This window comes from Labrus mixtus, chromosome 22 (assembly GCF_963584025.1).
Source record: "Labrus mixtus chromosome 22, fLabMix1.1, whole genome shotgun sequence".
Taxonomy (NCBI): domain Eukaryota; kingdom Metazoa; phylum Chordata; class Actinopteri; order Labriformes; family Labridae; genus Labrus; species Labrus mixtus.
Window position 1 is genome coordinate 18,577,228 of NC_083633.1, and position 27,651 is coordinate 18,604,878.

The 27,651-nt window shown below is 41.0% G+C and overlaps 1 protein-coding gene across 1 annotated transcript; it reads left to right on the forward strand.

The window, feature by feature from the left end:
* Nucleotides 1-39: 39 nt before the first annotated feature.
* On the forward strand, nucleotides 40-27,546 carry creb3l2 (cAMP responsive element binding protein 3-like 2). The gene is made up of 12 exons (XM_061029419.1): nucleotides 40-505; nucleotides 18,925-19,168; nucleotides 20,048-20,283; nucleotides 20,372-20,450; nucleotides 20,985-21,187; nucleotides 21,460-21,606; nucleotides 21,772-21,830; nucleotides 22,363-22,431; nucleotides 23,316-23,415; nucleotides 23,787-23,916; nucleotides 24,530-24,764; nucleotides 25,061-27,546. Exons 1-12 carry the CDS (start codon nucleotides 407-409, stop codon nucleotides 25,134-25,136), a joined length of 1,677 nt encoding a protein of 558 aa, XP_060885402.1. The 5' UTR covers nucleotides 40-406; the 3' UTR covers nucleotides 25,137-27,546.
* The last annotated feature ends 105 nt before the right edge of the window (nucleotides 27,547-27,651 follow it).

Below are 27,651 nucleotides of genomic sequence, written 5' to 3' on the forward strand. Positions count from 1 at the left end.
TTTCTCTTGGTTTCAGTGACTCCGCCTCTGCATTCCTGTGTGTCTGGGCCGTGAGGAGGAGCAGCAGGAGGAGGAAAGAAAAAGGGAAGAGAGGCTGCTTGGAGCTGCCTGTAGACCCCCTGAACTAGAGAGGAGATGATAAACAACAAGAACAAAAACAAAAATAACAACAACGTAGACGACACTCAGCTTCAATCTGACTGCTGCAGCTTCTTCACATAACAAACATTTATCCTCCGAGTCTGAACGCTACCATCTGGACGTGTCTTTTTTCTTTTTTTGAAGTTGTTGGGAACTTTTTTTTCCCGGCTGGTTTCTGCAGTCTTCAACTGAACGCCTCACTGCTGTTGGAGAATATATATAAAAAAAAAAAAACAGCGACGAAACTTCCGAAGAAGAAGACATTATGGAAACCCTGGACAGTAGTGAACCGTTTCTACACTGGGACAGGAACCTGAGTGAGCTGTCTGAGGCCGGGGAGATCGACTGTGTGCTCTACACCAATGTGAGTAATCGTTCAGTCAGAGGTGTGAGTTATCGATCAGAGGTAGGAATAGTGTGTGTGATCGATCAGAGCATGCTGACTGGCTGTGCAGCTCATCAGAGGGGAATAATCACCTTTATCTCACTTTTTGAGGGGTTTATTTGACACTAGGGAGGAGGGTGTGTGTGCATCTGTGTGTGTGTGTGTTTGTGTGTGTGTGTGTGTGTGTGTGTGTGTGTGTGTGTGTGTGTGATACCCAGCTCTCCATTCACAATTTGACTCTTGGGGTCCAGGATGCAAGTTTGTCAGCTTCTTTTTTTCACACTCTCACTTTTTTAAAAACATTTTTTACATGTGGCAAACACTAGGTCGACTAAATAAGAGACATTTTTAACACAAAGTAGTTCAAGTGAAATAAGTTCAAGAGGGAATTATGAGAGGGACAAACAGTTTGCAGAGAAAGGCCATCTACAAGCATCCATCTTTTTCAAAGTCTATTGTCACGGGATGCAACATTTGAATGTTTTTCCCTGTTGAATTCATGGACAGACAGTAAAAAACAAAAGCGGAGTCCAAGATCACATCATCAGATTTTTACCCGACAATCTAAAACACAACTTATTTTTGGTCCAATTAAGTATGGGGGAAAGAAATAGCAAGCAAACTTTAAAGATACTGACATGCAAAGAGCCTTTGTTTTTTCTTTCCTTACTTTTCTACATGATTATACTAACAAAGAAAAAATAAGAGATGTGATTAATAGGTCTGAGTTCATCACTGAAAACCTGAGATGGGATTGCAGCCTATTGTCTTCTCCTGAATTCATTCGCACAACCATTAAGACTTCATTTACAGTTTAGGAAACACCATAACAACCTACCAGAATCCAGTGTGGTGTATTAATTGATTGTTTTGTTCAAATGACAGTCCAAAATCCCATTTATATTGCTTAGTAGTTTTGTGTGAGCATATAAGAAAATACTTTTTAAGCGTCTTCATGTTGCTGTAATGTAAATATTCAACATTTCTGATGACGATCGGGTCATAGCAGAGAAGCTTTGGAGCTCACACATTAAAAAGTGACATCCTCCTTTCTCCAAGCAGATGTTGAAGAGCCTTTATAGCAACCAGCTTCTAATAAAGCTGCCAGTGTACAACACACACTTCCCATTTATAGTTTATATTAAACATTGAATGTCAGCCTCTAGTAGAATATATAATTACATCCAGATATAAACAATTCGACATACTCTGTTTACTTCAAGTTGTTTATATGCTATCCTATAAAACTCTGATGCAACTTGTGTGAGCATAAATCAACACATGCAGCGACGGGACGCATCGAAATCATTCAGTGCATCATTTAAACACGATGTATCTGCAAAGAAGTGGCTGGAAAGGTCTTCTTTTTTTTACACCAGCAGTTCACACACAAAGTTCACACACACACAGAAACACAAACAGCTTCTCCTCGATAAAATGGACCTTTAAAGAAATGGCCCTCTGCCTTCAGTTATGCAACTTGAAATATTCCAGCCATATGTGTCTCTGTGGGTCCAAGAGGAGACGGAGTGTGTGGGTTCATGTGTGTGTGTGTGTGTGTGTGTGTGTGTGCGTGTGTGTGTGTGTGGATGAGTCTGCAGTGTGTGCACGTGTGTGTGTGTGTGTTTGTGTGTGCAGAAGACGGGGGGAGAGTTTTGGGTTTACGGGGAGGAATCCAGCTGGCTCACAGGACGGGAATCAGACACCACAGAGGCCTACTGAGCCTGAGACAGCACACACACACACACACACACACACACACACAGTGGTACCTACACCCACAGACAGGTAAAGACTTGTGTTGTCGAAGCGTTCCAGCTGTGAATGAAGGCCCTCTCTCTAAACGAGTCCCGAGGCGATGATTCCTGTCAGATTCCAGCAGACAGAATCCGACCTGAGATCTGCTGATTTTGTCTTTTACAGGGAAAGAATTCAGAACGTCCCCGCTGATCATCAACATTATTTTAAGTCATAATAACAAATATGGAAAAGTCATGCACAGGGCCGCTGAGGTGTGTTCGCTAAATGTAAAAAGAAATGGCCAAAAAAACAAACGGATAAAAGCAAAGTGATTGTGATAAAGTAAAAAAAGAGAGTTACCTGCAATTACCGTTAGTCGCCAGAGGTGTCAGCAAAGAGGCCGAAAGTGAGTTCTTCTAATCGCTTCTTTTAATCTTACTAATATGCAGCGGGTGTTTAGCTCAACAATAAGACACAAAGCAAACAGTGAATTCCTCTGCACACATTCTGCTTTTATTTATAGCTCCACTGCTGAGGTGTGTGCGGTGTGTGTGTTCATGTTTTGTTTGTGTGTTTCTATTGTTCATGTGTCGAACAACACGTGCAAAGTGTGACAATCTTCATACCCTGAACTTTCATTCTTTAAAAAAAACACTGAGTTGTGTTAAGAAGCAGGACTAAGATGCTCTTGTAAGTGAGGTGAAGTTTCTATATTTAGTAAAGCATGAATAGTGTGTGTGTTTAAGTGTGTGTGTGTAAGTGTGTGTGAGGGTGTGTGAGGGTGTGTGTGGGTGTGTGTGTGTGTGTGGGTGGGGGATGCATGAATGTGAGGACCAACAGGCCTGTAGTGTTACAGCGTCTCAGGCAGCCTGAGGAACAGACTGGGGTCTTTGTTGGGTCTGGTCTCTCTCTCTCTCTCTCTCTCTCTCTCTCTCTCTCTCTCTCTGAGGGGTTTGTTGACGCAGGATTCCTCGCGACAATGTAAACCCTCTCAGTCGGAGCGCGTGTGTGGGATCCTCCAGGTCACTCCCATCGACCTCTCTGCCTCTGGCTGTGCGAGCGTTAATTCATAATCACGTTCTTCAGGTTTTAGAATAAAGAACGTGCATCAGTGTGGAGGCGGAGTCCTCTCTCTCGACGCTCTTTGACGTCGTCGAGGAGTGTTAGCAGACGTGTTTGTGTGACGTCACACAGATCTATTTCTGGAAATGCAAACACACACCAAACACGAGCTGGAATCAATAAATCAATCATCTTAAAATCAATAATATCGTACAGCATTCCTTGAGACCAACTCAAAAAAACAATCCAAACCATTGTTTCCTGTTTGGCTTAATGAATCGTTTACATAATGTAATTATTAAATTATAAATAATAGGAATTGAAAAGATGTGGATTATCTCTCTTGAAGATCTTGTTGGTCCGGTTGAAGCAGTGAAGGTGGGGTGTTTATTGTTCTCCTGTGACTCTGATGAATTCATGATTTAACCTTTAGAACTATGAAGTGTGTTCAGGCATATATTGATGCGTCCTGTATCATTGCTTTTTTAGTACCATATATCTGCTTTTATGTTCTGGAAACTCAGAATTAGACCAACAGGATATGAAAAATTATCCAATTTGCAATGACATTGTTCAATATTGCCATAAGGTTATGATATGTGGTCTTGTTATGCCTCTGTTGGATAGATAGGACAGTGGATAGAGTCGGAAATCAGGGACAGAGACAGAGAGGGGAATGACAAGCGGGAAAGGAGCCACAGGTCGGATTTGAACCGGGGCCGCCTGCTTGGAAGACTTCAGCCTCCGTACATGGGGTGTGTTGACTAGCCACAAGGCCACTAGTGCCTCCATAACTCACATTTTAGATACCAGTCTTCTGTCTCCTTTCTTCAGCCAGCTACACACTTTATGATTTTAGACCCCCGAGTTATGTGCCTAGCGGTGAGGTCATATGGAGGTGGGCGGCCTGGGTTTAAGTACGACCTGGGGCTCCTTTCCCGCATGTCTCTCTCTCTTCCTGATTTCTGACTCTATCCACTGTCCTATCAAATAAAGGAATCAAATAAATCCCCAAAATAAATCTTAGACAAAAACAGGTTTTCCACAGTTCAGTGTACATATGTTGGAGTTAACCACGCTGTGCTGCAGCCTGGATATCACCTGTCGTCATTCATGCAGGCGGTTTATTGTGATCAATATTTGCATTGGATGTTAGACGTAGTATTTATCAAGGAAGCAGAAGAGGAAGTGAGGTGACGTAGATTAAAGATCCAAACTTCTGCTCAGAGTTTGGTTTAGAGAAAAACACAAAAATAAACTTTTTTAACAAGAGTGTACGAACCAAAAAACGGCATCGACTTATGTAACTTAATGTGCGTAATATAACTTTCAGCCAGCACTAAATGACCTACAAAATTAAAAACACACTTATTTCAACCCAAATTGTGACCTTTTCCAAAAATGTACCATGTAGCTTTGCAGCACAAAAAGTGATGTTTTTAGTGTTTCTCGATGTACACTCTCCAGAGGTCATATATGTGATTTGGGGAATAACTTGCCATGGACTTACTCCGTCCTTTAGGTATGAAGACATGATGTGATCTAATGTGTTTTTTAATCAAACTAAGAGGTCTGCACTGTGCAACAAGAGAGGACCGACCGACGACCCACAGCTCAGACTGTTCCCGTCTCTGTCTATTTCCTGAACCGAGCGGTTTTTAAATGAAACTGCTATTGCATGCACTGTCTCCCAAAAATGTTGGTGCGGTTTTTCAGCACATGGTGTACTCACGGGGAGAGGAGGACATGCAGAGAAAAAAAAGAGAATATTTGCTCTGCACATGCTTCGGGGCGCTCCAACTATGTGTGTGTGTGCTTACGTAACACACCTGCAGACAGAGACGCTCCTCTGTCTATACGCTGAACTCAAGATCTGAATCTGCAGTGTTTTTGATATCTGTGAATGCTCTACAGCTCAGTGCACACTCTGGATGGATTTCTTTTTAAGTCCACAAGAGTTCACACACACACACACACACACACACACACACACACACACACACACACACACACACACACACGCACACACACACAGAGTGGAGTGTAAACAGCTTGATACATATGTTCACAGAGCAGAGCCTGTTCTCCGTTAGGGCAGGGCATCCTGCTCTCCGGTGGCCTCGCTCTGTCTCTCTGAATGGTCCATGTGTCTACAAACACACACACACACACACACACATACACACACACATTTTATTGCAATTAAAAGTTCAAGTGTCTCTTTAAATTCCGAGCACGTTTACTTTGGCTCATGTTCAGGTTTTGAATATGACAATCAGACCGGCCTCTCTATATTTGTAATACGGCCTGAGCGTCATAAGAACACACCTGTGTGTGTGATAAAGAGGCACACAGTGTTATTACCGCAGGTGTGGTGCCGGATCTTCAGGTTGGTCCAAGAGTTGACTTGGACTACAGCTTATTAAGGGCTCTTCAGATTTACAGTGAATGAACAGGAAGTGACATCACACAGAGAATTCACAGATTGCTGCTTTAAGAAAACGTACTCAAAGTGGGATTTGTCGTCGAGTCATGTTATAAGTGTTTTAGATTCCTGGTTTGGGTTATTTATGAGTGAAAGTTTGTTATTGCACCCTTTTGGACCATGTGATATTTTATCAGACTTACAAACTAAATATTTTGTGTTTTACTCATGAGAGAAGTTGTACGGTACACTGCACATGGCGCTACGGCGCTAGCAGCCGGCTTTTAAAGATGGTAGTGTAGGTTGTTTTATTTCTCATTGCAGAAATACAATAACAACTTTGAGACGGCCAGAGTTAGTTTGCTGAATCTCCGCAACACATGACAATTGCAAAGAAATACTTCAAAAAATATATTTTGTTTTCTTTTATTAGATCAAACAGATGTAGAGAGACAGGAAATGCTGGGAGGAGAAAGTAGGGGACGACATGCAGCAAAGGGTCGAGGTGGGAATCGAGCCCACGGCCGCTGCAATGAGGATTAAAGCCTCTGTACAAGGAGCGTGCAACATCATATCTAGGCTATCAGCGCCCCAGAAAAGATGGACACTTTAACAAACTGTTTATTCTTGTTAAACTGAACATCAACAGTGACAACAGATGAGAAGAATTTACAGACAAATTGCTTTAAAACTTGAGTTTTATTCATTAGTTAGTGTCTTTGTGACTAAATCGCCTCCTCTCAGGTTTTTCCAGCGCCGTCAGGATAACATTATTGGCTGTTTCTGATCGACTGAACTCACTCACTTCAACATCTCTTTAATCAAAGCCACCTTGCTCGCCTTAAACTCTTTTGGCTTTAAAAAAGTGAAAGTTGTCTACAGATGGCGTGCACATGAACTCGGAGGACACATTCTTTCCTCTTTTTTTCCGTATCTGATGCAACTTCTTCCTCTGACTCTGAAAGTCGACTCGGACTCGAGTTTTCTGTCTAAAAGTATGCGGCGGGCGGCGGATATTTGAAAGCACAGTGAAGGTAGTAATCAGTGTGAGGGATCATTATGGAAAATCCACAGGAGCCTTCATTCTTTGAGGCTTAGCTAAATTTACCCCCCCCCCCCCTGTCTGTCTGTCTGTATTTCTGTCTCTCTTTTCCCTTACTCACTTCTCTTGAGTCCTCATTCCCCTGCCCCCTCTCTCTCTTTTCGCTTTCGGCACCATAAAAGGGTTTTAAATGGTCGTGTGTTAGCTTGTGTGTGTGGTTAGCAGGGTGTGGGGTTTATATCCATGTGCATGGCTTATACTACCCAGCCCTAAAATAAGCCTGGAAGCAGTTTTGGGATATTTCTTTTTGGGACGCTAAAAGACAAGAAAGTTTAATTTTTATGGTCTTGGAGCTTTTTGAGGAGTGGAAAATCAAAAGAAAGTCAGAGCAATATGACTTAAAAGTTGCAGAAAAGAAGGAATTTCTATCCATTCTGGAGTCAAACTTGAGGTTTTTTTTTCTGCACAAGCTTCATTATAAGACACATCAAAGTGTTTAAAAACCTGTAAACTTCCTCTAAAACAGTAAGGTGCACGAGCTAACTTTGATGTTTATAACAGACCGTGGAGCTCACATCCTGGCTTTTGGCCTCAAAGTGTACAATCAAGAGGGAGGCCTCTCCATCCGCTGTCTAGTTAACGTTTGACCCCTCTGTCCTCCTCCTCCTCCTCCTCCTCTCTCGTCTCTCCTCCAGGGTGAGCAGAGAGTTAGGACGAGTCAGCTCCTGTCCAAATACCAGACGCTTCTTCACTCCTTCCATTTCTCCTGCTTGTTAGCCTCTTTGTTTTTTTTTTTGTGAATGAAGAGTTCTTTTGTTCACACCCTGTCCCTCTCTCTCTCTTTTCCCCACCTGCATTTCAGGTCTTGATTTTGTCCCTGAAAGTCTTTATATGTGATTTTTCACACTTAAATGTAGAAATCAAGTCTATCCTCTGAAAATAACTCTGTGAGTCATGACTGTCTACAATGGGTGTAACACCCGAGTCCCGCTGTCTGTGATGTTTTCAGAGTCCTATCTTCAGTTTGTTTACATCGCCGGGACGGCCGGCTGACTCCTCCCCTCGTGTATAAAAGTTGTTTAATTGAGGGACTAGAGAAAAGAAGAATAACATACTGTACTCACTGCTTAACTGTGTTTCTAGATCACGCTCATTTCAGGTAAATTTACATGCAGTGTGAAGATACGAGCATAATAAAGATCGCTAGCATTAGCATGCTAACACAACGATGCAGCGCGAGTTGTTTTGGTTTCATGCTGGTGCTCAAGGGCGACATCTGCTGGATCAAAACATCGCATATAAAGCCTTTAAACTTTCATGGAAACTCATTTTCCATATAAACCTTTCCATTTTTTTTTATCCCATTCCATTTCCTTAACAAAGTCTCAGAGCTCAGTAGGAGCTCTTCTTCGTCGCCGTTGCAGAGCTCAAGGCCCGGTTAGCTGGCATACCGGGGGTTACTGGTGAATTGCATGCAACTCGAGGAAGTGTTTCAAAACGATTTACCTCAAAAATCAGTTCTGAGATGACAAAGCTTCTGAAGTTTATACTTAAAAACATTTAGCGATCTGTCCCCTTGACTTCAGATCTGAAGTTTAAAGCCGCGGTACTCGCGATACAATGAATCGTTGAAATAAATGAGATTGTATTGTCTTAAAGAACGAGGTATCTAAAAAAGTATTTTGTGCAACTGTATGTGGAAGAAGTAGAGTGAAAGCTGCAGCGGTAAATAATCTCGCCTTTAAGCGGTATGTTGAGAACAAAGTTATAAAATGTTGATTTTTTTTCAACTTGTTATCTCTAATTAAGCATGAATGAAGCATCTGCAGACACCTGTCTCATATCCCACCTTTCTCTTCTTTTAACCTTTCCATTTGATGAGACATGAACAAGCCCATTACCCGTGCAAAGTTCACTGTGTGTGTGTGTGTGTGTGTGTGTGTGTGTGTGTGTGTATGTGTGTGTGTGTGTGTGTGTGTGTGTGTGTGTGTGTGTGTGTGTGTGTGTGTGTGTGTGTGTGTGTGTGTGTGTGTGTGTGTGTGTGTGTGTGTGTGTGTGTGTGTGTGTGTGTGTGTGTGTGTGTGTGTGTGTGTGTGTGTCTAACCTGACATTCAAGCGTGTTTCTACTTGGCAAGCATCCGCCTCGGAGCGCTCCGTTATAACTGAGGAATTAGGATCAGCGGCGCACCCAAACAAGTTTCCCGCAGTGTTTGCCTTTTCCAGGGATTTAAACCCTCACTATGAGCAACTCAGGAAGGCAAGTTGCTGACCCAGTTTTTTACCCAGCATGCATCTTTCCGGGAGGTGAAGCAGAGAAAAAATGAGGGGGCCCAGGATCTGATCAAGGAAACAAATATTTAGAGGGATAATCCAGCGAGAATAAACACAAAAGAGAGCCAGATAACTTGAGTTGAGGTGAGCTTAGTGGCCAATAATTCTTCTCACTTCAAGAAATAAAAGTGCCTCCAAATGTTTTCTCAGGTGATGCTCGGTGTGTTAAACTAAGAAACAAGAGAGAGGGAGTTTTGTTCAAGTGAGAACGTTAAAAAAACCAAAACACACAAAGCAAAGCAGGCAAACATAAACGGTTGAGTGAGTTCACGAGTTAAACAGCGGCTGGAGATGTTTTGTGTGAACTGGTTCATGATGACCGGTCAGAGATGGAAAAAGTTATCCGTGTGTGTGTGTGTGGTGACCCAGTTTATAACGAGCATATAGAGCAGTATGAGAGCGAGCGAGAGAGAGAGAGAGACATCAGAAGACATCTGTGCTTGTTTTTGACACAAACTGTCCTTCTGCTTCTGACAGCTGTGTTTGTGGACATGAAGACCAAACATTCATTTGTGATGTTTTGCCAATATTTAGTATTTTATTATGATTAACTAAGTTCAATCTAATTAGAAAAAACACTACACATACAGCCCAAAATGACCACTATGCACAATCCAATCAGAAGTGGCTCTGGAGGTTTGAGGCATTTAAAGAAATGTTTCAACTTCTGAATCCATTTTTGGTTTAAAAAATTGATTGGACTTTTCAATCCTGCATACTGAAATCTGATTTTAAAAACAGTTAGCCTTGTTCTGTTGGCAATAAAAAAAAAATAGCTAATCAACTAGCACATATTAAACTTTCTAAATGAAAATGTCTGATCTCTTGGGTTTAAGCTGTACAAAAAAAGTCAAACTTTGTGCTTGTAAAGGAGTTTAATGTGTCGTTATATTTCTGCAAAAAAGCAACACAAGTACATCAAGTTTAATGAAAGTGTTTTTAATTAAACAAACTCAGAAATCTGTCTGTTGTAGTTTTAAATGAAAGTTGCTCAAACAGGAGTGAAAGCTACATTTGTGGGGACTATATTTTGTGGCGGATTAATATCACATTTGGTGCTAAAGCATGGAGCTCAGGGGCACAGTGGAAGAAAAGTTGCAGACATAAAAGTTGTTTTTGTTGGCACACTCTCACAGCTTGGTTTGATCTTTTACTGGATTTGTTGACATTTGGAACATTTTGGAATACAGCTAGCTTTACTCTTATAAGTTTTCCAGATATAAAAAAGTACATTATAAGGACAAGACACACATACTGTATTTTCAGGCTGATATCTGTGTAACTCTGGTGGAGTCATTGTGCAACATCTGGAGGGTCAGTGTGTGTTTGGATGTGGGTGGAGGGTGGAAACAGTGGGGGTTGAACTCAGTGATCGGTCAGAATGACAGAGCCCAGCTGGAAAGTTTGCGTTGCTCTGTGTGTGTTTGTGAGTGTGTGTTTGTGAGTGTGTGTGTGTGTGTCTGAACTTTTGGGAAGTGTCTGCAGACAGAAGGGGGGGGGGGGGGGAGGAGTGATTTTACAAGAAGGGGGACCTCGTAGGAGATTTCTTTTCCATTTGTCATTCTTTGCGTTTGTGTTTTCTTTCTCAGTTTTTAGGGCTTCTGTGTCACTAACTCACACACTCACACGTGCACACACACATATCAGCTTGTTGTACTCAGATAAGGTCTGACACACAGCTTGAACTTTGACTCAGGATGTTTTCCGCTCTCTGTGACACCTCCTATTTTTAACACATTTCCCGTCGTGACTCTGCATAAATCTTCCCTCTCTTAATCAAGCATGAAGCATTAATGAGAGTGTTGAAACAGGAACAGGCAGACCCGGTTTGGTAATGGATCTGCTGTGATTTTTGTCACTTTCACATGTTGTGTGTTTATGTGTTTATGTGTGTGTGTGTTCCTGCCTTCTTCGCCTGTGGGTGGAGAGTCAACACAGCCCTGCTGGATGTCACGCCTACTGTTGTTCTCCCTCACATCCTGTTGTTTACATCCGTTCACCATCACTCCACCCCCGTCACATTACTGTTTCAAGAGAGCACTCAAATGCATCGTCAGCCTATTACTTTGTTAGAGAGATCACTTTTTTCATACCATAACCAATTGTAGCAGACATTGACAACAATTAAATCACATGTTGATTTACATGTTAAAATTTCTTCCTCTGAAACACTAAAGTATCTTGAGTCACTTTGATTTTTGATAAACGCCTTGAGGTTTGGGCACTTTAAAAAAAACAGCAAATCATTGTAGATTATCTGAAAGTTTGCAAGAGATTCTTTGCTGATTTTTCCGACTTTCAGTGACTAATTAGCTTTTTCCTGGTGCCTTTATTTCCTCGTTGATTAGAAGAAACTTTTGTCCCAATCGAGCCGTTATCGTCGTCCAGAATCTGGGTCAGGGAGTGTGTGAGAACCACCCTGAGTCTCCCATGCGCTGAGGAACATTTCTGCAAAGCGAGGTCACTTTGGCCCGGGGAAATCAGACATTATGGAAACGAATGATGTCAATAATAAGACAGATGTGTGTTTGTGTGTGTCTGCGTCGTGTGAAGACAAGCAGACCCAGACTGTAAGCAGTGTGTTAGAAAAGACGGAGTGACGCATAAAGCTGCGCCCTGTGAGTGCTCTAACACAGTCCAGACGTGAGGCCTCGGTGCTGGGCTCGCCTCCTGCAGTCTGCCCCCCCGAAGATAAGACCCAGATAGAAGGAACCCTCCAAGGCCTGTGCTCTGTCTCGTTTTGCTGACGCACACAATATCAAAACCAAAGACAACATACCAACAACTGATAAGTGGTTGCACTGTGATATGTGTAGACCTGATGATATTGGTTATCAGATGCATGGTTGGGCTCAGTTGATATGTTTAAAAAAAAAAAGTTGGTGCAGCTAATTTGGGTCTTATTCAGTTGTTTTAAAGACGTAAATGCTTGTAGCTGTTAGAAGGCACTGAAACACAAACACATCCCCCCATATCGGCTCTCTTACTACCGCCAATGGAGGAACAGGGGCGTAAATATCCCACTTTCAACTGGCGATTTGTAAGCAACAATTGACTGTCATGCTTACATAGAATGCTAACATGTTTCACTCTGCTAAGATAGCATCCAACTATGCGAAGTTTGTGCTCGCTACACTTAAAGTTCAAAGCTAACATCACATACTGATCTGTAAAACATTTTCCTTGGCCTGTTACACTTGAGTTTGATGCTTAAATAGCATGCTAATCTGTACAAGATGTTTTATGATAGCATAGCATACTAATTTGTTATACTTAAACCTGCTACCATAACACATAAAACCTAGCTTAGCCTACATTTGAAGCAAATCTAAGCCTGGAATATAGGCTATTAAACTGTCTACCATACAGAGTAGAAAAGTACAAGTTGTTTGTTGTCCAGTACAACTGGAATAACAACAGAACCTTTGTATCTTAGAACGTCTTGGGTCAAAACCTGCTACCATATATGACCCCATTATATTGCTGTTGCTTTTAGCATTGTAGACTCCCAAACCCGATTTTATTTGCTCTATTGGACTCAACGTTTTGCACTGGAAATATCAAGAGTAAAGCATTCAGATCTCGGGAAAGGAATCCCAGTCGCTCTGCAGATGGAGTTCCTACACATGCTCTTCAGCTTAGTGTCTAAACCGCTCACACACATTGTTAGCATTCCAGTGGATACTTGTTGCACTAACAGCTTAAGGAGAAGGATGCACCGGTTTGAGTCATGAATGCTAACACTGCAACTACAACAATTTAGGTTCCAGTATGCAAATGTTGTGCATGCCTTTATCTTGAAGTGTTTTGGGAATATCAGCAAAAGGTGCAGAATGAGAGGGGAGATAGCCGAGAAGCTAGAAGAACTGGATTTAACTAGAGTTTTTGAATGGGTGGGAAATATGGGTAAGAGAAGAAGAATGAAGTAGGTTTTCCTTCTTCTGTGCCAAAATAACACTGAACTCTTCTGACCGAGCAGGAACATAGAGAAAGAATGAATTTCCTTCCCTTAAATGTTGTAATGGAGTCTGCGGATTAGCCATGACCTACAACACTCAGTATTGGTTTACACTTTGGTGAGCAGACATTTAATTAAAAAAAAAAAAAAATTTAAAGAGAAGTAAAAGTGTAAGGGACAGAACCGGAATCGTTCTGCCTACATGCATTACAGATTGCAGACGAGGCGTAACAGGGTTGTAAATATCCCACTTTCAACTGGCAACAATCAACTTTTATTTAATTAATCCCCATTCAGTTACACACACATGTACAACAGGAAGCTACGGACACACGCTAAAGGAGAAATGTCAGCGTGAAGAACTTTGGGACTTGAACCAGTGACCCTCCATTCCTCAGCCAAAGTCCCTGTAGACTAAACTGCTGCTGAACCGAAGTATCTTATAGCTGCTCCTGTTTGCAGTGTACATGAAGAAGAAAAAAACTGAATCTGAAAAAAGGGAAGTTTTTGAGTATAATCATTTTTTTACGCAACTCTCTCTAACTGCCTCTATTGACTAGACAATATGTGTACTGGTTTTCTTATCAGAAAGGAGGTACTTCTTGACTTTTATTCATATTAACTATATAATCAGAACAGATAACAACAACCTGGCAGCCGCTGAAGTGTCTGACTGGTTGATATGATCATGAAGGATTTGATTCCTAAATGGTTCAAACCAGATTTGTAACCAATTTGAGATAGATGAAACATTAGAAAAACAATAAGTGACTGCTTTAGGACACATTGGGGACTGGTTTTGACGTTGGTCCCCCAAGATTTAAATTAAAGGAACCTACTATACTTTTCAAATTAATGAATGAACAACATGATTGCAAAGCACAGCCAGTGCAATTAACTGGCAGATAAACAGTCAGGTATCACTTCAAACTTTATCAGTGCTTATCTGGTAATGATGGGACACGTGTGGGTGATTTGTAAAAGTGCAATAGATGGTAAAAGTCTGTAATCTCGACTTTATTCATTTATACAGCTCCTTCTATACAAACATGTTTCATAAAGTGCTTCATGCTGTAAAAAATAGACTGAAAAAAAAGCTGGGGATATAAATGAAAACTTGCAGGACTAAAGAAATACAACCAATTAAAACAATACAATGTTTCACAGATAGTTTAAATCTGAAGATTTCTATCAAAAATACTGAAAGAGTTTGTAATGTTGATACCTCAAAGGTCCAAATCAGACAAACAAATGAGTCATCCAGTTTATCTTGACATAAATTAATGTGTAAATATGTGGATGTGTGTTGGTTGGCTGTGTGTTCAACTGTGATGTCAGCTTGTATCATCAGCTAAAGTACACGCTGATGAGTCCAGGGCAAGGTATACACACACACACACACACACACACACACACACACGAGGGCGATGACCCTTGGGCCTGCATGTGTGGTTGTCTGGCCATTTCCAGGATACTCTCTCACATCTGGTTTTAGCCTTTCAGGGGAGGAAGGTGTTACATTATCAAACTTTCCTCTCCCCCTCCCCCTCGCCCTTTCCAAAGCTGAACCCCCCCCCCCCCCCGATCATTAACGGTTAAAACAGAAGCACACATATCCGTCTTTACAAGGACAATTACAGAGCAGAGTGGACATTCCTTCCTCCCCTTGCCCACTCCCACTAATTTAGCTGCCAACGAGTGACCAACACAGCTGTCGAGGAGTTTACTGTCAGGCCTTATCTCTTCTAACCTGGTAACTGTTTTTAAAGGAACAGGACTATTGATCAGTTAGCTCACTGGTTTATAAGTACATATATTTAAAATACACAAAGTGTCCTATTGACACTCCATGTTAACTTATGAGCTTTCACATTATGCTGATGACATTATTCTGTATTTATCAGGATGATCTTTATTAAACGTTTTTACACTTTCGGTTTCCTAAAATTGCATCTTGTTTTTGACTTTGCTCCCTCCATGAGGGTGCAGGTATCTCACCTTCAACTGGCAATCTGTGAGCACCTAAAGATGGTGCGTTTGATAAGCATTATACATGCTAAACATCAACATGTTTGGGATGTTATTTTGAGCATGTTAGCAAGTTAGCATTTGCATTTACACTTAAGTGTTAAGGACAGTTCTTAAAGGCTAACAGCATGGCAGCGGCCTCTCCTCTGTCTTGTTTTGATCCTTTTTATTTCTAAAGTCAAAGTCTGCATGTTTTTCAATTCAAATGATTTGATGTCCTAGTTGGAAGTCTTTTCATCATCGTTCCTTTGATTTGATTAAATACAGTATAGCACAACTTTTCAAAGGGTTTTCTCTGTCTTTATGTGACACAGGATTTTCTTTGTGATTTTTCCACTGAACTCGAGAGATATAATCACTTGGCATTTACTCCTTCATCTACAGCCTTGATCGTGTCTTCATTAAAAGATTAACATCTGCATTTCAGAGACGTTCTCTGCGTGCTGCAATGTGTTTCAGACCAAACCCAAACTGAGAAAAAAAAAACGTGTGAACAGCCTCTTTGTTATCACCACGGCTCCTTAAGGGAACTGAATGACCTCCTGATTCTCACCCTAGTTCCTAGTTTGTTTAAACTCCCAGTTTTCCCGTTGAGGCTTCAACTCTGCAGGTTTCTCTGTCTCAGCTGGAGGGAGTCGAGTTACGGTTGGCCCGAAATAACACCTCTGTGTTGGGCCTGCAGAGACAAAGAGGTTCCTGTTGTGTGACATCAGGCCTGTGACCGATCCTGCAGGCCGGTCTACTGGCCTGCATCGCATTTCCTTCTTCCACACACACACACACACACACACACACACACACACACACACACACACACACACACACACACACACACACACACACACACACACACACACACACACACACACACACACAAAAAACCACAACCACACACTCCCAAGACAAAAATGACAGGGAGCGTATAAACCCTCACTATGCGTCTATAGGGTGGTTCTGTTTTCATGCAAGCAGAGTTTGACCCCTCCCACTCCATTTTTTTTTTTAAAACAAGATGAGACTTTATTTCCTTTCGGCATTCTCACATTGGGTGGAAGTTTTTTTGTTTTTTTTTAATTTCTGCTAAAATTTAAGATGAATAAGACGTTTTTTTCTGTTGTAGAAAGTAGCACAAACGAGCCAAAGAGAGAAAAGGGCGATGTTAAAGGTCACTTAGACCACATTTTAAACCCACAAACCATGCCTTAGGTTCTTCTAAATTACGAGTTCTCTATTCAATTACTCCTCCTCAAACCTACACCCTCTTTTTCTTCCACCAACATGGTGTTTGTCTTCTTCTTTTCAAAGCCAAAATCTGATGCAAATCGACCAAATTGTCAGACTTTTTCTTCAAACTTGTCAGATTTGTAGACACCATGGCATAGCCTATTTCAGACTTTCTGACCTTACTCTTATTAGCATTGGGGAACGCTAACAGTTTAACATTTTCTACCAAGAAACCTGATGTTTATAGCACTCAAAGGATCTTAAGATAGTATTTTAAAGCTGTACTTTTGATGGAATTTTGAAATATTTATCCTCCTTACTTCACCAATAGCTGGTACTTTATTCATTAGCGCTGACTTTATAATAGCTATCATCATCCCAGTGAAACCTTTAACTGTCAACATGTGTGCGCATTAAAATCTGAAGAGGTGTAATAATAATATCAGCAGCAGTTTGATGTATAAAAATGGCTCTGAGTCACGGTGAAGATGTGGTTACCAAGAGACACCGGAGCTGGGGCAGTAAGGGGTTGTAACTTACTTTAACTGTTTGCCCATAATGTGATGGGTTTTGGCATGTGCACACACACAAAAGACATGAATACACACACATACACATGCATGCACATGCATACATTTACATCATGGTTTGTTCACACTGATGGTTCTTAAAGATGGAAATGGACCCATTCTTGGATAAATGTGTAAATATTTGTCTTTCCCCCTTGAATTCATTCACAGCATCCTGTCAGTGTTTGCATTACACACACACACACACACACTCACTCACAGTGGCCTTTTAAGGGTAGCATAGGGTGACAGGAGTGTGTGTTTATGCCGTGAGGAGGTCATTTCTCTGTATGAATGTAAAAAGTCAAGTCTTCTTTCTGTCTCTCGGTCTGTAATTGAAGCCACATGCTTGGCGCACACTCAACCCTCCTTCTGTTTCCTCCATCTTGATTTCTCTCTCCATTCATCCAGCCGTTTGTTTTTGTTTTTTAGACTAGCGTTCCAACCTTTACATTCAACACTTCCAACATCTAATCGTTCTTTTAAGTTGACTCCACAGTTTAGAAAGTCTCAGTTTAATGTGTGCCGTATTTAAAGTGTTTTTTATTCTCTCTGATTGGCTGAGTGCGGAATGTTCCGACCATGCTGATATTCTATTGGACAGAATCTGTGTATTCTGCCCGGCAACAGAATGTGAGCAGTTAAAGTTGCATCATAAAGATGTTGGCATTCTCTTACGGGGCAGAGAGTTCAAGCAAGGACAGGACTGGATTTAATTTAGTGTTTCTTATTTGAAAATCACATTTCTGTGTTATTAATTTGATCTTTGATGATTTCTAGTGAGAGAAAAAAGTGTTGCTATGGAAACATCTGGCTAATAAGACACAAATTAAAAAAAAAAGTTGATATTATACTTTGCTTAATATTATAACTTTACAAGTAATACTGTGTAAAACGTGTAAACAGACAGAATATGAGCTGTATCATGTTTGTGGATTATTCAATGAAACAAGAGAAACATGAACTGAAACTTTCCTCGGAAGATGAGCATGAGGAACAAACAAAAAAAAAGTTTTTTATAGCATGCATCAGATTCAGTTTATTTTGAATAATGTAGGAGAACATTTTCAAGAAGAAAAAATATGCCACTGAATTGAAATCCTGGTTTATGCATCAAATCTACGCCGTCTCAACAAAATTGTCAACCCCACTCTGATTTGAGATTCTTCATGTAATGATTGCTTTCCCGTTTTTGAATCATTGTTGTAGATATTTTTTTGGGGGGAACTGGACTTTTATGGCCCAGAAGTTGCCCTTCATCCTGCAGAATATTTGAAGATGACTGTGTCAAAACACGCAGCATTAGCGCTCGTTTATTTTCTGTTAACAATCTGCACTTTTTTTTTTGTTGTCCAGTAATTAAAGGCCTCCACCAGAACTGTGTTAAAAATGTTGAAAGATGTACAGCTGCAGGTTCCACATAAAGAGGAGATGTGTGTCAGTATGTTATCATCGCATCACCAAAAGTGGGGGGTGGGGGGGGGGGTTGCTTTGGCTCCCTTTGGTTCATGTTTGTCACAACACCTGAGCATGGAGGCAGATCTGAACACACATGGTCACCTTGTTGAGAGATTCTGGAAAAAGAGAGAGAGAGAGAGAAAGAAGAATGCAGGAGGAGGAATGTAGGGAAGGAGGAGGAGAGAGGACGGGGGCAATGACAGACGAGATTAGGGGTGTACAGAGGGGGGGGGGGTCTTTCGGCTGCTGTTTGCTAAATGTATCACCACACTGACGCTCACACACAGAAAGAGAAACAGTGATTGGAAAGGGGAGATTTCAGTCTGATTTGTTTGAAATGAATGACGATTTTACAAGTTTTTAATTGGTTCGTTTAGAGTTCCCTCGGGGGGGAACTTGAAGGAAAGGTGGTAGTAAAAGATTCAGCAGCCTCTAATGACAGGCAGGCTGTCGTGGCTCTGTGTAATTATCTGTCTGTCTCCTCTCTGCTGCGATCCAATTGATATTTTATTCTTCAATTGCAAAGATGTTTATGGTATTATTCTCTTTTCTTTTTCGCAGCACTTCTCCGAGCTCCTAGACGACCTCTCCCATGATGCTTTGCTGGGCCAGCTGCTCAGCGACCCCTTCCTGTCCGGAGTGAGGGGCGGCGTGGAGGCCATGGAGGGGGAGGACGGGGGAGACCTGTCCCCGTCGTCCCCTCTGCCCCCTCACATCACGGCCGAGCACAGCTACTCGCTCTGCGGGGACAGCCGACCTCAGTCGCCGCTGTCGCACCTGACCGGAGAGCACGGCAGTGAAGCAGGTGAGACACAGATCACTGGTTTGGATCCTTTGAAAAGTCAGAATAGCTCAATCTTATTCTTTTTGATGAAAAGTTGAGTTTATGAGAAATAAACATTTCAGTACTAACCTGTGAAGGTGTGGATTTAGGCTGCTCACTGATTTGCCAGAATGTGTCATAAAGACTCTGGTTCAGCTGGTTTTGTATAAAATCAAACTGGTTTCAGGTTTTGCTCTGGGCTGAATCAGTAAAATCAAGAAAATGAACACACTCAGTTCTGCAGCACAAAGTCAAGTCGTTTAAAGTGACTATGAAGTGTTTATTCAAAGAGTTTTACACGACACAAGTGGAACAAGTCTGCACTTGTTGATATGATTTAACTGTTAAAGGCTAAAGCAGATGTCGCCCTTGAGCACCAGCATGAAACCAAAACAACTTGCGGTGCATTGTTGTGTTAGCATGCTAATGCTAGCGATCTTTATTACGCTCGTATCTTCACACTGCATGTAAATTTACCTGAAATGAGCGTGATCTAGAAACACAGTTAAGCAGTGAGTACAGTATGTTATTCTTCTTTTCTCTAGTCCCTCAATTAAACAACTTTTATACGAGAGGGGAGGAGTCAGCCGGCCGTCCGGGCGATGTAAACAAAGTGAAGATAGGACTCTGAAAACTCTGAAAACATCACAGACAGTGGGACTCGGGTGTTACACCCATTGTAGACAGTCATGACTCACAGAGTTATTTTCAGAGGATATACTTGATTTCTACATTTAAGTGTGAAAAATCACATATAAAGACTTTAATAAAAACATTCTTAATCCATGTAATTATCCGATGCATTAGAGAGGTTAAATTAGAAATCCTACAAACTCAGCAACATGTTTTCCTCCCGTGCAGGAGAGTCTGACGGGGATTCATCCGAGTGGCCGATGGAGCAGGACGAGGCCATCGAAAGCCTCCTGTGCGAGACCCCCTCCCTCCTCCCCACCCTCTCCCTCTCTCTGACCACAGCGGGGGCCCCAGCACCCGAGGACCCCACCGTGGCCCCTGCTGCTGCTGCTGCTGCTGCTGTAGCTCCATCCACCCCAGTTCAACCCCCGGTGAACAGCAACAACCAGGGCAAAGGCATCAAGGTGAGAGATCAGGAGGAAAAACAATGACAACTGATATTTTTTTGTCATTTTTGTTTCTCTGTTAAATATCTTTTTTCTTTGTTTTCAGATTAAGGAGGAGAACATCGTCCCCCAGATTAAACTGGAACCTCATGAAGTGGACCAGTTTCTCAATCTTTCCCCCAAAGGTCTGCATTTTAAACTCTACTTCTTCTGTGCCAGTAATCCGATGCAACAAGGACCCCTGCAGGTCGTTTGTGCAAATACTTCAAAACAGGCTCAGACTGAAGAAGATAAAATCACTTTAAATCAGCTGAGAATGTAAATAAATAAAGACTGGTTAGGAAAACATGGAGTTCAAGAACTTTACAGGATTAATTCCATGTTATTTAACTTCATACTTTAAAAGATATTGATTAGATTTCAGGTTACAAGTGTCATTCTTTTGCTTCCCAGTGAAAACAAAAAATCTCTAAATATTTGAGTTTCTTTATGTGTAAAGAAAATGAACCAACTTCTCAAGCTAAATAAACTATTTAAACCAAAATACGTGTTTATACAACAGTAATGAGAATAAAAGATCACCATATATGACTGTAAAACTATTTTTACACTATTAAAAAACTATTTAACTGAACATAGGAGTACTTTTACTATCCATACATGATCTGAATGCCTCGTCCATCACTCCTCCTGATACACTACATCAAATCCTCTTTCAGGTCTGGAGTCTCTGCAGATGCCTCCCACTCCTCCCAGCTCCCACGGCAGCGACTCAGAGGGCAGCCAGAGCCCCGTTCACGCCCCGCCCAGCCTCTCCTGCCCCACCTCCCCCACCAGCCCTCCACCGTCACAGGCCAGCCTGAAGGTGTCGCCCCGCGCTGCTTCATGTCTCTCCAACTCCCCTCTGCTCACCGCCCCTCATGTGAGTAGTGACCTGTAGTTTTTTGTTTTTTGTTTGGCAAAAAATAAGGAACACTGAAAGTAAACTGTATGTTTATTTAGTATTAATAGTAGATCATTCTCTCAAACATTATTTTAAAGTAAAATGATGTTCTTCATCCTACCAACAAAATACTACATTGAAACTTCCTCATTGAAATAATCCAGAATCAAATCTTCTTGTTTCCTTAATAACTGACTCTAACAAACCTTTCCTGGGTCTTTCTGTGTGTGTGTGTGTGTGTGTGTGTGTAGAAGCTGCAGGGGTCGGGTCCGTTGATCCTGACTGAAGAAGAGCGCCGCACGCTGGTGGCCGAAGGTTACCCTGTCCCCACCAAACTGCCGCTCACCAAAGCCGAGGAGAAGGCGCTGAAGAAGATCCGCAGGAAGATCAAAAATAAGGTACAAGTCATGATTGGAAAAACACAAACACAAACAAATACACATAAAGCAGAGTAGAAGGAAGCTTTTGCACAAAGGACTGACGTTTTCTTTGCACATAAAGCAAACTTGTTTCATAATTTTTCATAATATTTCTCTCTCTTTTTCTCTCCCTCTCTGTTTTAGATTTCAGCTCAGGAGAGTCGCAGGAAGAAGAAAGAGTACATGGACACTCTGGAGAAGAAGTGAGTCCTCCTCGTCTTTGTCATGTTTTCATTATATCAAGGAGAGCGTGCAGAAAATATAAAGTCTGATGAGGATTATCAAGTTTCTTAATAGTCTAGTTAACCTCTGGTTTAAAAACTGTGTGTTTTGACCTTTTTACTGTTTGACCTTTGACCTTAAAAAGACCACATACATCGTCTTTTTATCTGCCTCTTCTGTCTCTATTAAAAACATTGACTGTAGATTTTATTCATACCGCTTATTAGTTATTCTTGTTGTATTATTCGAGATGACTGCATTATTTAAAACCACAAAGAAGATTACTTCTTCTCGGGATTAATTATTAAAATGGGAAAGTTTGTAATTCTGTTCATTTGAATTATTCATCATGTCATTTGGATTTACTCCATTACAGACGTTTCTTTAATTAATCAGATGTAATATTATCTCTTTCAAACTATGAAAGCTATTTCTTGTTTTATAAGAAACAGCATGATAATCAGTAAACAAAAGAGCAGAGACTGACACTGCAGTACCCCTCTCTGACCACAGGGTGGAGACCTGCTCCAACGAAAACCACGAGCTGCGGAGGAAAATGGAAACTCTGGAGTGTACCAACAAGTAAGAACAAAAACACAACGCAAACACACAGCTGCAGAGTTAATGTCCTTCATCTTCATAATGATGTAAACATGTTAAATTAAAGACAGTGTCAGAGTCAGAGGAGCTTTGAACTGACAGACAGCATGACATGTGATGCGACGACTTCTGTCAGCGCTGGTGATAACTTTTGACTTCCTGACCGTCATAATGATTCAATCATGGTGCACAATGAAATTAAAGACCAGGAAATGAAGGAGGAGATGACTCAGCACACTAAAAAAAAAAAAAAACAATGAACCACAGAAAAAATGTCCATAACAGAAAACTTATTTCATGTCAGCGGGGACAGAAAAGACAGAATCAAAGCTCCCTGTTGATGTGTTCAGACATGCATAATCATGACGCTATTTTCATGCAAAACACTCAAGCTGCTTCAGTGAGACTGTGTTGTTTGTTCTGGTTATACATGGATGAATTGTGTGTGTGTGTGTGTGTTTGTGTGTTTGATGCAGCCCATGAGTGCGCTGTGTTAAGTGTAGCTGACTAGAACACAGCTGTTTCAGGTTTTGTTTTTCAGCCAATAGCTCCATCGTTACTGTCTGAAAGGTAAATGAGCCTGTCTGTGTGCGTGTGCGTGTGTGTGTGTGTGTGTGTGTGTGTGTGTATTTTGACACTAAGTACAATGTGGCAGAGATAAAGTGTTTACACTGAAATAACTAAAAACATATCAGAAAAAGACTCAACAAAAGAAAAAGTGATGCACACTGCACAGACGCAAACAACAACTAAAACTTTAAACTTTGAGTTCATTTCCCACATTTGTAGAGTTTTCTTTTCTGCCGTGTCTGACTGTTTTTCTAACCTGTGTGTGTGTGTGTGTCTTTGTGTGTGTTCTTCCCCAGGTCTCTGCTGCAGCAGCTGCAGTCGCTGCAGGCGATGGTGGCCGGCAAAATCCCCAAATCCTGCCGGGTGGCTGGTACCCAGACCTCCTCATGCCTAATGGTACTGCAATACTGTGTGTGTGTGTGTGTGTGTGTGTGTGTGTGTGTGTGTGTGTGTGTGTGGTGATTGATTTAAATATTGAATTGGAAACATCTGCTTCCATCACTCATTAGCAGCTTAGCAATGATTCATAATTTATTTACCCATCTCTCCCTCTCTTCCTCTCTGCTTCCCTCTCTCTCTCTCTCTCTCTCTCCCTCTCTTCCTCTCTGCTTCCCTCTCTCTCTCTCTCCCTCTCTTCCTTTCTGCTTCCCTCTCTCTCTCTCTCTCTCTCTCCCTCTCTTCCTCTCTGCTTCCCTCTCTCTCTCTCTCCCTCTCTTCCTTTCTGCTTCCCTCTCTCTCTCTCTCTCTCCCTCTCTCTCTCTCTCCAGGTGGTCGTGTTGTGTTTCTCTCTGTTTTTGGGGAGTTTCTACCCTAGCAGTTTGACTCCAGCCTCCAGCGTCACTGAAACCGGCTTCACATCCAAACAGCTGGCTGTCAAAGACTCGTATTTGGCTACAGGTAACTACACACAAACAAAAACTCTATAAACAAAATATGTGAAAATATTGGGCTTTTATTCATTAAGTGTCAAGAATCAAAACAGGTAAAGCACTTTATTTTGCTGTTTGTCAGCTGGATCCGGAAGTGCAAAAACCTGCAGTTCCCCAAGTGTCCACTAGAGGCTGGCTGCAAAAGCCTTGGAAGTCACATACACACACTTTTACAGCACATATGAACATGTCCACTGTGACTACTATCAGGCTTTAGCTGGACAGACTCGTTCTGCTGTTTTCACTGTAATTATGAATCATTAGCTCACTGCTATAAAACTATGGAGGTCCATTATAAAGTAATCAGATTCCACCTACAGTCATAGCTACAGAGCCTGATTATAGGAGCTGATTGCTGAACTTTCAATACATCATCTCTACTGCCTCCTACACACACATATTGTTTTATAATTAGTGAATTTAGTTTCCTGACCATAAACCAACACAAACATAAAAAACAAAAAGCCTCAGGTTAGTTTTCAGAAGTCAGACAGTAACCTGGTGGTGCTATAATATAATATGATGTGTGTGTGTGTCTAAAAATGTTCAATAAAAATCTTTTTTTTTTTTTTTTTTTTTAGTAAAATCGAGGAGTCTGTTATCGACCTTCGAAGAAGAGCAGCCGCACCTCCTCGGCCTGGGAGGAGAATATCCCGACCAATGGGAGGACACGTCAGCTGTCGTCATGGCGGCGTGGCGTCGCTCAGAGCAACAAAAACTGGCGGTGGAGCCCGGCAGCGTTGAGACACACCCGCTTTTCAGGAGCAAAAGCAACGACACGCAGACATCGAAAAACCTGCTCATGGATATGCACAGGTAAACAAATATGCACTTTATTAACAAGAGAAGAAGAAGTGGGAGTGATGAACTCACCATGAGACACTCTAAAGACCTTCTCTGTTGATAAGGGACACAGACAGTGTGGGAAACTTTTGATGCACCACAGTTTGACTAAAGTTAAGATATTTAAGAGTCTGGAGGAACAGTCTAGTCGTATCCATGACAACACAAAACTGAACCGACCCCTCTCCACCAAAAGTCCAAAAACAAACACTTTCCATTGAACACCTTTCATTCACACGATCTGACGCGGTGATGTCTTGGTGTTTCAGGTCTCTGGATCAGCGGGCGAACGAGAGCAGCAGTAAAGTGATAGAGCTGGAGCGAACGGTCAACGAGACCTCCTGAGGTTCATGTAAACAAGCCCCTCTTCCCCCCCCCCACCACCACCCTAAACCCTGTGATGACCTCCCCCCCCCCCCCCCCCTCCTCTCTGGAGCATGGTTCAGTGTCCTGGAGTAAACCTCATACAGTAGTTCCCACTGCTGATCGTTTAAGGTCTTTTTTTTTCTACATCAGATACACTGTAATAATAATAAATAATAAATAATAATATTAATAGTATGAACTAAGAGGCACTGGTTTGCCTCATTTCTGAAATAAAGTTGCACTGAATAGTTTTTACGAGTCAACTTCCCGGTTGTATCTGTCCCCCCCCCCCCCGATTGATGCGGCTTAAAACACTGCAAAAAAAAAAGATGAAATCATAACACGCTATAAAAAATGTAGCGTTGCATTTACTCCAATGGAAAGTAAATTAAAATATAACGTGGGGCTTTTTACAGGACACTGACGAGAACCTTTGAACCTTTGTATTTATAGAAACCTGTTTTTTTATTTTGCATAAAAAATATTGCTCTTTTTTTAGTTTGTATTTCTTTAACTGTTGAATCTTTTTATTTCATTCCAGTGATGAGAAAGTGCCTGTTTTGATATTCTTTTATGTTCATAATGTATTTTTTATGTTATCCTACTCTTTTATATATATATTGTACATGTGAGGGCTTAGCTTGGTGATCCCGCGCTAGTTTCTGAAAAAAAATTCAGAATTTTTCAGTTTGTTTTTGTATAAAAGTTCATCTTCACAAACGAAAATGGATTATTGAATTATGACCATATTTGGGTTGTTTATCCCCAAATTTGTGATTTCCTGTTAATGGATTCTGACTGAAAAATGAATATTTTTGTTTTCCAACTGTAAACTATTGACTCCCCCCCTACCCGACAAATTTTACACCCTGCTAGCTTTACTTCAGTCATATTTCTTTAGCTCTGTCACTATGATGGAAATCTGCAGGCAAGCCAGAATATTTCAATCTCGGTGTTTGGCTGAAGTTTTGGTTTATTCTTAAAAGCGTCTAAAGGATTTCATTAAACTGTTTTTTTTCATAATACACATAAACGACCTATAATTCACCCAATAATATTAATCTTTTCTTACAGAAGTTTGACTTTTTCTTTTTCTTTTGTAAAGCTTAAGAGAAATGAGATGAGAGTGTGATACATCTTACTCATAGCTATCTGCTGAAGCTACAGGTAGCATCTTGGTCAAACAAGCTAATGTGGCTCTTTCTAAAAGTAATATCAAATATCCACATCTCTAAAAGTTGTTAACTTACAAATATTTACTTTTATTTCACAAACTTAAGATATGCTAGGAGACAAATTTTATTACTTTAGATCGAGCCTAGCTAGCTCGTTTCTCGTTTTTCCACTCTGTAATCTTCTCTTCTATTTCCTGTCTAGAAAGCAGGTAAACACCCCCCCCCCCTCCCCCCCATAGGTCAAACTTTGTCTTTTTAAATTGTTAAAAAAACAACACCCTGCACTGACTTTGAACGTGAAACACTTTTTTGCCTTAAACACATTTGTACTGTTCGCTAAAAGAGTCTTTATCTGCTTTCTCTCAGCATTTGCCAAAAACATTTCTTTTCCCAGAAATGATTAAAAAAAAAAAAGTATCTATTTTTGTAAATATAAGTTGTGAATAAATAAGGAAGTCTAAACGTGTCTGGGGAAACTAATCCATATTTCATAAGGAGGCTATTCTGGGAGCTGTGTTGATGAATTATTAACGTCAGATGTGTTTAATTCACATTTTGTCCTTACTCTCTGGTGGTTGTAATTTGTGAATTAGATATCATGGCTTTAAAGGTGTAACTTGTCCATTTCAAATGCATTACATGTAAGGGGTTTGAATGTCTGTGCTTTATTTAAACATGTGTTTAACGTGAGGCCAGTTCCACTTTTTGTAAAAATTACAAAAAACTCTTTCATGCAGTTAAGGTATTTACTGCAAGATGGTTTAAAGTAGATTATCAAGCAAAGAGTAATTATAAAATATACTTTATAAGAAAGGATTCATCATGCTGTCGGCAGAAATAGTGCCCAATCATGCTTAGAGACTATACAGTGCAATATTTTTGTACTTTGTACAGCTTTGTAGATCAGTGGCTAGCTCATCAAAGATAAACGTGATCAGTCTGTTTGTTGTTCAGAGTCTTTACTCCGAGGTCGCTGAACATGCATTCCTTTCTGTCTTTACAAAGGAAACACAAGAAATACATTTGTTGTTGTTTTTTTTGCTTTTCCTCCTCCAGTTGTGACCAAAATGAGTTGCCAGTGGAGATTATATTTCCGAGTCAGACTTTGTTTATGTGTTGCTTCTTTGTAAAGACATCCTGACTTTAGGCTTTCTGTCTTTTTTTTTTCTTCTTGCTTTCAAGTAAATAAAGTATTTTCCTTAGTAAAAGCATCATACCTGTGACTGTGTGTGGTCTGTTCATGGTTTCATTATTTGACTTAAAGGCTTTATATGTGATGATCACAGCAGATGTCGCCCTTGAGCACCAGCATGAAACCA

What these genes read in the sequence shown, in the direction of transcription:
- creb3l2 (XM_061029419.1), top strand. Translation starts at nt 407, where the DNA reads ATGGAAACCCTGGACAGTAGTGAACCGTTTCTACACTGGGACAGGAAC. An exon ending in AGAGCACGGCAGTGAAGCAG is followed by an intron (nt 19,169 to 20,047) that starts GTGAGACACAGA and finishes CCTCCCGTGCAG; the next exon opens with GAGAGTCTGACGGGGATTCA. An exon ending in ACTCTGGAGTGTACCAACAA is followed by an intron (nt 22,432 to 23,315) that starts GTAAGAACAAAA and finishes GTTCTTCCCCAG; the next exon opens with GTCTCTGCTGCAGCAGCTGC.